Genomic DNA, 11,374 nt, shown 5'->3' on the forward strand with positions numbered 1-11,374 from the left:
AAAAAAAAAAAAAAAAAAAAAATCAATGTGACATGGATTCGCTCTGGACCTTTTGGAGGGAAAAGCGTCGTTTTTATTTTGACTTTCAATTATTTTGTGAATTCTAGTTTAAAGTGGAATAGGATAGTGCTATTGTGCCTTAATCGAAGATTAAAACGCGAAATTATACGAATTTGGAACTAAAATACCCGTATCGGCCCGTTTTAAGGAATCCCGAGTCAATCCAAGCACGCCGCCTCAAATTGCCTATCCTCTTTGTAGCGGCCATGTTTACAGAAACAAAATTAAACTTCATGTTTAGGCTTATGGCTTTGCCAAAGCCTTAATAAATTTAAAAAAAAAAATCTCTTTTTTAAAACGGGCCGATACGGGTATTTTAGTTGGAGATTCGTATAATTTCGCGTTTTAATCTTCGATTAAGGCACAATAGCACTATCTTATTCCACTTTAAACTAGATTTCACAAAATAATTGAAAGTCAAAATAAAAACGACACTTTTCCCTCCAAAAGGTCCAGAGCGAATCTCGCAAGAGGTCTCTTGTCAAAACGTTCCTTTGTAACTTTCATTATCTCTCATTTAAATATTTTTGTCACATGTTTTATTTTTAGCTTTATGTCATTACTCTTTAATTGATTATTTCATTAGGTTTTTTATAGCTTTAATGTTTTATGTGTGTACTACAAACTAACCAATACTTCAGGTAGGTAAACATTCAATCATGCTTAAAATGAAACGTACGTACAAAAACGTTGCCTAATCTATGGTCGAACTGAATCAATTGCGTTGTATTCTTGCATCTATTCTAAAATACCATGTTTTACAATCCTTTTATTCCCGACTTCTAAAATATACAAAAATATACTATCAAAGTCCATGACCGGCTCTTCGTCGTTATTGGGACAGTTTTCGCCTTCCCTCTTTGCAACCTGGTAACAAAGTCATGATCATTTTAAGAGTCTTTGCTACCTTAGGTCGAATTCAAATGTTTCTCGTGCTGAATCGGTTCTGTTGCGCGGTTCGAGCAGCGAGGATACTGGGTTTAGAATTTATTTTTTTACAAACGAAATTCAAGCCACTAGAAAAATGTATATCGTATATTATACGTGTTCTATTTAGTTCAGTTAATATAAAAAGAAACATTGGTATACGTGAAGTACCTATTGAATACAGCGATTTTCTTGTAAAATTTCGAGGTAAGTTTGTGTTTTTGTTCTATCGGGTTTTCACACCGTATACTAATAATCAGTTTATATCTTCAATTTTACTATATAGTTTTTTCCAAAGTGATTGATTCAACATTATCACTGTTATGCGGAATCAACCAAAGCCATTTGAGGTCAAATCGACTGTTAATAATCTGAAGAGATTTAAAAATCGCTTTTTCGCAGAGATTAATTCCGGCAGAGTATAGCAGCGTGTCATTCTGTATTTTGGATAACAGCCCCCGTAGCATGGCTACGCTTGACACGCGATAAAATTGAAATAAGCGCGCGCTATTGGCTGTCTCGATCAGATCTAATTTAGATAGCCAATTGCGCGCGCTTATTTCAACTTTATTGCGCGCGTCGCGACTATCATGCGTAGCCATGCTACAGGGGCGTAACGTAACAACTAGTAAAGTCAGCAATAAATATCAAACTTATGTCCATGACAGTAGACCTTTTTAATGGAAAAAAAACGTCATTTTGTCTCCAAGCATCGAAAAGTGCATCTTTGTTAGCAAATTTTAGTAGTTTTAAATTTCACTAATCGATGATGAATAAATGAAAAAATACCAAATGGCTACTTAACTGGTTAGTTTTTTTAACATTGACATTCTATTCTGTTCTAGATAAACTCCCATATTGATAAGGTTGATTATTATCAAATCTAATATTTTTGACTAATGTCCATGCTTCGAGAAATTTGACGTTGACTGTATTTACCTTCACTAGAGGTGACTGGTAGGAATGTATCGGCGGGCGGACTGGGCGTGGAGGTGGGCCAAACACGCAGTGCCCGGCCCGCCACTATCGCCACCCCCAGGGCCGTACTTTCCGTCATCAAGGGGCGTATCTGATGGGACATATGTATATCTACCTTAAAACATGACATGACATAACTTACTTTTCTCATTTCTGGTGTGTTTGTGCGTAATGTTATACAATTACTTCGGCATTTGTGAACTGATTTTGATGATTCTTTTTTTGTTAGAAAGGGGGTACCTCAATATTGGTCTCACTTAAATTTGATGAAAATATCCACCTCTAAGGGTGGTAAACTAGGGGATGAACTACCGGTTTCGCGCACTTTCTGGTAACCGATTTCTATAAAACTTGGCAAATAAGTGTAATTCCACGAATTTTTGAGAACGGTTTTCGATAAATAACAAAGTTTATATCGAGTTCTTAGGTTTTCGCGATTGTTACTCATAGGAAATGAAACTATTTTTCCGGATTTAAATCGCGTATATTTGTTTTTTCAAACAAACCCACGTTTCGTTATTACCTTCATAAGTTTGTATGTAAGTACCTTCATAACATTTTCGTATTATGTTTACATAAAAAATATATTTGATTTGTTAGATATTATTGTCAGAGGAATTGCAACATTCATACAAATCACTTTAGGTTTAAGTGTGAAAGTATAACCTACGTTTAACGTTTTTGTTATTAATACATAAATAAATTAATGCTTTGTTTCATGTTTTATGGAAAATGGACTCACTACAGGAATACCAAGTATATCCGCCTGCATCTGTATAAAAAGGCTGTTTTGCGCCATGCCGCCGTCCGCCAGCAGCCGCCGCAGCGGCGCGCAGTCTCCCGCCATAGATGTCGCTACTTCGCGCGTTTGATGACACACCGCTTCGAGTGCTGCGCGAACGATGTGCTCGCGACGTGTACTATTGTTTAGGCCTATCATTACACTGAAATAGAGACATACATTCCTAACTTGCTACTCTGGAAGGGAGAATTCTCATTATACAAGCATTTTGCTTGATTAGCTTGTGCGATATGTGGTGGGTGTCAGTTCGCGCGTGTGTGTCTATAAACCGTATTCCAGAAATCTACTCAATGCTCAAGTCAGGACTTGAGCATCCTTGAGTATGATTTCAAGCACTGGAAATACGACCCTAATGGCAAGAATTTGAGTATGATTTTCAGTGCTTTAAATCATACTCAAGTCCTGACTTGAGCATTGAGTAGAGTTCTGGAATGCGACCCTATGTCTGTGTGTGCGTCTATGTCAGGGCATGTGTGTGTCTATTTCAGTGTATATGTGTGTCTATGTCTGTGCGTTTGATTGAGCTTGTTCGTGTGTGTGACCACGAACAGTACAGATAGAACTATAGTCTGTTCCAATCCATTTTGAACAACAAGTAAACAAACCTGTTTGGTTAAAATTCTAAAGCAATCACACAATAAATCGAATAAGTAACACTTTCACGTATATTTCGAAGATTTCGACTTGATATATCATCACTTTTTCCAACAATATTCATTTGAATAGCATCGTAAAATCGTATTTGAAAAATGGTAGTTATACAGTGAGGTTATTATTCATCTATACTTCTATGACTTGCCTATGGTTGCATAGTGCTGTTCGAAAACAAACAATTGGTTCAATCAGTTAAAGTTTAGTAATCGATTATTAAGTCGTACATTTCAATCGTAATCGAACGAGTATCTAAGTATAAGGATTTGAAGGAGGATTTAAATTGAAATTTTAAATATGCTTATATAGGTTATGTAAGGAAAACCGCTAGTATGACTCAACTGAACAAATCGATTCATTCAATGAATTAATCGATTTGTAGTTGGCGTTACAATTAGCCATCACTAAACCGTCTATAGTCGAGTCACTTTTTGTTCAAAATGAATTGAAACGAAGTATATTTATTTCAATTATTGGTCCTGTCTGTTCACAATGGTTCAAAATTTATTTGCTCAATAAAAATTGGACCAACATACCCTCTTGCATCTTTCCTCCAATATGGAGCATACAACCCGTTGAATGCAGGTACGAAGCATATGTTCCCCTCATCCTCCTCGTCCACTTGCGCAGCCTGTGATTCGGTGTCGGCTACGTCGTCCAGTATTTCGAAACCGTCACGTAGCCATTGGAGTGTGTCTCCTTAATGTAACAACCAATTACAGAACGATCACAACTATAATTAGCCAAATTCGATGTAGAATAAATGTCACAAACAAAAACATATAATTTTCAGGGTGTCACCTCACACTGTTTTACAGTTACCATACTTCCAGTATTTTTCCCCGAAATTTGACTAGGCAATTGATGATACTAATCTTGAATTTGACTTAAAACCAACATAAAAATTACCAGTAATTTATTATTTATAAATCTGTGTCATCCCTAACGATTTGTTTTATTTGAAGGGTGAGATTGCAAACAAAAACATTCGAACTCGATAAGTAATTTAAGTCATAATCGGAAATTGATGCTGGATGAGATACGTAGTATAATTAAAATAAAATCTAACAATTATGCAACGATATCTATGAACTAGCGTACTTCTATACACACGCTGTTTCATTGATGTGCGGTGAAGACGCTGCACATCATTTAGTTGGTTGTCAAACATTCAAGATCGCGGACGCAGATGCGGTCCTCTTCGAAAATTAATTTACATCGGTGTGTTACTCACATTTAGCTCCTCAACTAATAGTGTCAACATTACATTTATTAATGACGTGCTCTGGATTTTACACTTCGGAGTTGGAACTGTCTTATCAATGACATACAGTTGAAATTCAATAAATCTTAGGTGTAAAGGTAAATGTGTCATTGTCCGCATATATCACCTTCAAAATTACCTGCAATAGCAACGGACCCTTCAAGCGCGTAGACCGGCGGCGCATCCGGACCCAGTTTATACGCTACAGTGGTAAGCAACCCATTTTGTGAGTGTACTATTGAATCACCTGTAACATTGATAAAAGTACAAATTTTAAATTGTACAAACAGTTGTTCAGCTCTAGGTATATTATCAGTTTCCGAGGATGCGATTTAGTAGCAGTAAAGCTCCTCGTGAAAGAGTTTGTCCAGGGAAGTATTACCACCTTACCTATTTCTACCAAGCAGTAATGTTAGCATTACTGCGTTCCGGTTTTTGAAGGGTAAGGGTGCTGGTGAAATTACGGGCACATGAGACTTGTCAACTTACGTCTCACGGTTACGGGCGCAGTGGCAGTGCCCTTCAGATCTTTGCGATTTAAAGCTCTGAGTGGCACTGCAATTGTTATGAACAGGCATGTAGCTTACTACCAGGCGCACGACTTGTTTGTCCCGTTACTTGGTATTATAAAAAAAAATTGTATGTCAGTAGATCTATAAATCGACGGTTCAGGGGAATAAAGCTATAATATTTTACGTGACCCTTTATTTATAAAATAAAGGGTGTCACATAAAATAGCCACCAGTGATGTCAACGATAATAATGGAATCAAAGTATCCGCTTTACGCAAACGGATAATTTAATTCCCTTGTTTATATACTACGAACAAAACAGGAAAAAACCATAAAAGTATATTTTTTCCTTGATTATTTTGCAAAGTATATTTACGGGTTTATTCACCGAAAAAAAAAATGTCCTGGTCTCAGACTAGGCCCTATATTACGAGTACTAGAGCAACAGAATTTTAGATAATTTTAGAATTTTAGATTTAGAAATATAGAATAGAATAGAAAAGTTCATTTTCCCCAATTAGTCCTTGTCCAGTGTCCACAGTAGGCCCCAAACCATTGGGCCACCGAGGTCGTGAAAAATGTCGGAGTTGATTTCATTTATCATCAACCCTTTTATACGTCACACGGCTGGGCACGGGTATCCTCTGTGGCGCGGGTTTCAGGCTATCGTCCGGCACCAATGCGGGTTGGTAAGGTCCGCTTCTGAGGATTGTGAACCTTCTTTGACGTACAAGTTTCATCGCAATGTTTTCATTCACCGAAATTAAATTTCGAACTTAAATTCCGAGAAACTTACGAGGTGCGACGCCCACGGCCTCTGCTTGAAAGGCGGCAGCTACCACGGCTTTTTAATTTCATTATTATTATATGTATGTGTAAATGTCTCTAGCACCTCCGCTTTTATTCTTGTTTAATCTCTCTCCATCCTAAGGTTGTCTGGAAGAAATCGCTGTAAGCGATAAGACCGGCGATCGTTACCCTGCTTATGTGTTTAATTTTTGTCCTGTAATCTCTCTAAATATGTGGTGCCAACAACAAAGCATTTTCTATCTATCTATCTTTTATTATAGATTTGGGTAACCATTACTTTGCAATCGAATTTTGGTAAAAATATAGAATTTCGGTTTACCTCTCATTCGCGCAACTATCTTTTATCATCTTTTCTCATTGTTTAATGAACTAAAGACGTCAGAAATAAATATGAAACTTGTGTCGGCAAATGAAAAAAAAGAAATGGCCTATTTTTTTCAAATTAATTAAGTGACGGTGAGGTCGACGATGGAGCATGCACACCTAAATAAGCAATAAAAAAACTCGCGTTACATTTTACCTCTATTATCGATTTATTCCCTTGAGCCGTCGAAAAGTTGGATTAGTAATAATAATAATAACAACGCAGATAGGCCCCCCTCACTAGGGAAACCCTGTATCGCGGGATACACACATACACAACTACAAATTACACCTAAACTCACGAGATAAATGTAGGCTATATAAACAGTCCAGCATAATAACCGACCGGACACAGAGGCAGTTACATTTGTGTACCAAATGCAAGCCTCTAAAGATCTGTCTGAGAGCTGTGAATTTGTTACCAAGATAATATAAGTGTCGTGTTCCAGAACTCTACTCAATGCTCAAGTCAGGATTGCACTGGAAACACAAGCATTGGAAATACGAAGGGTCATATTTCCAATGCTTGTAAAGCACTCGAAATCATACTCAAGTCCCTGCCATTCCCTAACGGTTCGAATCCGACCGGATCGAAGGAATTTTTCTGAGTGTTTTTTCTCAGTGTTCGATCTTTGTATTAATAATTATAACAAACTAGTGGAGTAATTTCACAAAAAATAATTGAATATCAATTCAATAAAAATTTAATTAAAATTTGAAGTTTTGTCAAAATTGTAAGTATCATTCCAAGAAGGTGCGATACACGTAAGACAGTCGCGGTACTTAACGATTTATTTAGTTAAGGCACAAAAATTACTTATCATATTGGTTTTAAAAATATTACACAGACAGTACATACATATCTGATTTCTACAGAAGCTAAAGAATCATAACAAGTGACGCCAGAATATTATCTTATATGTATTTTTGGAATGCATTTATCTAAATGCTACTGTCGGTTGATATGTTTACTGTGTATAAGATAAATGAGATAAAATACCTGTATTATATAAAAGAAAGCAACCAGTGCCAAATGTACATTTGACTTGGCCGAATCTCATACAACCTTGTCCGACTAGTGCTGCTTGCTGGTCTCCTAGACACTGAAAATATTTCAATGTTAGATCATACTGCTAATTAATAATCAGTTTCACCATTGAAGAAAAATGTTGTTAGGACATCAGAGAAGTTTAACAAAATTCTAAGACGCCTTTACACAGGGTGCCTAAAAAATTAACGCCAAACGTAACGAAGCTGTACTTCAAAGCGAACAATTATAATTCTACGAATTTAGGAAATTTTTAATAAAATTATAGAAAAAAATTTGTTAGCTCCTTAAGTTGTAACGACAATTTCACGGATATTCTGAAAACAACATACCCCAGCTATAGGAACTCCTAACAATGGTCCAGATGAGATGTAACCGTAAATCTCAGCTGAACTCTTAATCTTTGGTAAAATCTGCTTAGGTATATCAAAGTATCGCAATAGCGATTTGTCCCACTGTAAGCTCCTTAGGGACATTAATTGCGTTCTTGACGCGTTGGTAACATCTGTTGCGTGTACACCACCGTGTATACCACCTGTTAGGTTCTGAAAACATGTACACATATTAAGAACTAATAAGTGTGCTTTCACCACGATCGCAAGCATTACAGTGTATGTCATCAATATGAAAAGAAGAAGTTATGCCATTAAGAGAAAACTACAATAAAGTTGAATGCTGGAGTCACAGATCACAAATTCGGTGCCAGACTTAATAAGTAGCCATATAAATTGATTAAGTTGTGTATATTACAAATACATACCCAAATCAACCAAGAATCAACAGTCCCCACCAAGCATTCTCCACTAGCAACAGCATCCTTAACAGCGGTCACATTCTGAAGCAGCCACTTCAACTTCACAGAAGAGAAGTATGTTGATAATGGAAGACCACTGGTTTGGGCTACGGCGTTTGCACTTTGTGTTCCCTTGCTTTGTATCAAGTCATCTACTATTTTAGAAGTTCTTATGTCTAACCAAACTGGAAATAAAAAACGATTGTACTGTGAGTTCTGTGAACGTTTAGATATGAGTCAAGTTTTTATAGCATGTTTATTACACTCTTGTTTGGGGTATATTATTCATGTGGAACAGCTAAGCCCAGTGAGATCTTTACTGGTGCTACAAAAAAATATCCACCATAGCAGCCCATGATGGTAGGTCGTATTTAGTCTGACAGAAGTGCACTTAAAGTAGACTCTCTCAGTTGAAGTGCCTATATTGCTCTTTGATCACTTAAGTAATTATTGCCAAATTATTCTGGGACTATGAACTTGGCAGACAGAAAACTGAGAATCTAGAAATGCTATGCCTCACTTTTGTTTCAATGCCAATTTCAACTATGTCAATGTTAGCTACACATATACATATGATGGTCGAAATGTGAAATGTCATAAGGTACATTTTGTCGTAACGTAAAACGACCTTACGACAAAATGTCTCTTAGGACATTTCAAATTTTCACAATCCATATAAGAGTAATAATTTTGTCGATGTATCGAATTTTGTAGCAAGGAACATTTTCCATTGTGACAAAATATTCCACCTTTCATATGGTTTTACTTAATGTAGAGAGAGACCTTGCTATGAACACAGGACTTTGCATGCAATCAATTAATTATAATTTTGTAGGTTTTTTAAAGTGTTCTTGGATTTTTTAAATATATTTATTATTAACAAACATGACAGCTCTGCATCCCGTATTAGTGTAGCATTTTCATAAAGTGCACATAACAAATTGAAGCCCCATGTCCTCCAGGTTTACGCACCTACTTTAGCTACATCATGGAACACACCATGCCTTTGCCCACATTAGTTTTAAGCTGTCTATGTACTGTTTTTGTTCCTGTGTGTGAGCAATAAAGTGTACATCTATCTATCTATCATGTTTACTTGAGGATTTTTTTTACCTATGGCACTGTAGAGAGGATGGCCTGTTACTGAGTTCCATGCTATGGTGGTTTCTCTTTGATTTGTGATTCCAATTCCCACCACATCCTCAGGGTTGATATCAAGCTTTCTTAAGTTATCTGTTGTTACCTATAAGTAATGACAAGATTACATTAATTACAAATTGTGAAAAATATGGAATCTTCAAGATTGAAATTACTTTCAATTCTTTATTACATTTACCATAAAGTTATATAGGATGGAAAAGGCCTAAAGTTAACAGCACGTTATGGGCCCTGGAGGGCACTGCAAATTATGTTTAGAGAGACAAGTTTTACTCTTTACAATATTTTGAAATTTAGGAGTGTTTCTTTGTTTCATGTGTTCAACATAACAAACAAATTGGAAACATGTATTGCTTTTAATTAAAAAAATAACATACCTCAATGCATTCGATAACAGCGCTAAGAATTTCGAAAGCATCTTGTTCGACCCATCCTTCCTGAGGACTGAACCTCTTAATTAATACTTGGTGATATGTTAAAACTTCGGATGTGTTTGCCGCGAATATCTGAAACGTTCGAATCTTTCTACTTACCACACTTTAAGCAACCTTACCGTGTTAAAAACATCGAACAACTCTATACCATAAATTTTACGTTCGATGTTCCTTCATCGATGGCGCCAATTAGTGGACCAAATTTTCCGAATTTACGCATTATCGACGGTCTACATTATAACAGTAGTAGGTAGAAAGAAAATGAAATTTTACAAAAAACTAAAAGAAAATCAGCTGATCAAAACCAATGTCAAACGCTTTGACATTTGAAAATTATTATTTATTTATTTATTATAGCATTGGCTTCGGAGACATCAGCTTAATAGTAACCCTACTATATCTTTCTAATTTGTGATGGTAACAAATAATTAAGAAACGCATAACGTAATATATGTATGTACATATAATAAAAATTAATTCGAGTAAAAAATTTAACTACCAGTAACTACTAAAACCAGCCATTTTTTTCACAAAATCCCTGTTTGAAAAATATGGCTTTGACAATCGTAGTCGCGCTTAGAGAGATCACATCTCCTTTTGTATCTTAGAGGATGGAAAAAAAACTGGTTTTTCGCACATACAATAATCTTATAAGAAAACGTTTTCAGAAATGCACATTTCTGACAATTCTAACCGAATAAGCTGTGACCATGGATATGGCTGTGACCATTGCTAAGCATATTAAATAAAAATAATATTATTTTTCCAGATTTAAATCGCGTATAATTGTGTTTTCAAACAAACCGACGTTTTGGGCCCTTTACCAGGTCCTATGGTCACGGTTGACTGCTGTTATAAGGCCCGAATAAACAACGCACACACTCAACATAGCCCCGCACTAGGGAAACCCTGTGTCGCGGGTGCCATGGATACACACATAGACAACCACAAATTACACCCAAACTCACGAGAGAAATAAATGTCAGCCGTACAAACATTTCTCCCGGCCCGGGAATCGAACCTGGGACCTCTGCGTGGCAGTCCGGCATGGTAACCGTTCGGCCACGGAGGCAGTTGGCCCGAAACGTTCGGTTTGTTTGAAAAAACAAATTTAAGTACGCGATTCTGAAATCCGTAAAAAATAATTTTATTTCCTATGTGTAACAATTGCGAAAACATAAGAACACGATAATAATATTATTTATTTGTTGAGCATTGCCTATAGAGCCATCACATTAAACAAGCAATAAACAATTAGAAACTGAAAACTTAATGATAATTATACTAAAAATTTATTTGTGAAAAAACTGAACTACAAAAACCCGTCATTTTTTTATGTCTACTAATATTATATAATTATTTATTTATAAAGCATTGGCTTCAGAGCCATCAGCTTAATGGTAACAAATAATCTGGAAACGCACAACGTAATATACATACACTAAAAATTCATTCGTGTAAAAAATGTGACTACTAAAACCCGTGTATACCCGTGTATATATATATATATATGCTTATATATGCTTAAATAATAGATTTAAATATAGAGGATTCGCTCTGGACCTTTTGGAGGG

General features: G+C 36.1%; 1 protein-coding gene across 1 annotated transcript in view; it reads right to left on the reverse strand.

Annotated features, from left to right (window-relative positions):
• LOC113237258 (glycerol kinase-like) overlaps positions 1–10,054 on the reverse strand; it is a 12,720-nt gene extending 2,666 nt beyond the window's left edge. The window contains exons 1-10 of the mRNA XM_026473645.1: positions 9,949–10,054; positions 9,744–9,872; positions 9,322–9,451; positions 8,176–8,393; positions 7,748–7,960; positions 7,368–7,470; positions 4,822–4,929; positions 3,955–4,117; positions 2,708–2,909; positions 1,927–2,056 (exon numbers count right to left, since the gene is read on the reverse strand). Coding sequence (XP_026329430.1) covers positions 1,927–2,056; positions 2,708–2,909; positions 3,955–4,117; positions 4,822–4,929; positions 7,368–7,470; positions 7,748–7,960; positions 8,176–8,393; positions 9,322–9,451; positions 9,744–9,872; positions 9,949–10,020 — 1,468 coding nt within the window. The 5' untranslated portion in view covers positions 10,021–10,054. The remainder of the gene's footprint in view (positions 1–1,926; positions 2,057–2,707; positions 2,910–3,954; positions 4,118–4,821; positions 4,930–7,367; positions 7,471–7,747; positions 7,961–8,175; positions 8,394–9,321; positions 9,452–9,743; positions 9,873–9,948) is intronic.
• Positions 10,055–11,374: the final 1,320 nt, after the last annotated feature.

Source organism: Hyposmocoma kahamanoa, unplaced genomic scaffold, assembly GCF_003589595.1.
Source record: "Hyposmocoma kahamanoa isolate Upper Pololo Valley unplaced genomic scaffold, ASM358959v1 93, whole genome shotgun sequence".
In the NCBI taxonomy this organism is placed as follows: Eukaryota; Metazoa; Arthropoda; class Insecta; order Lepidoptera; family Cosmopterigidae; genus Hyposmocoma; species Hyposmocoma kahamanoa.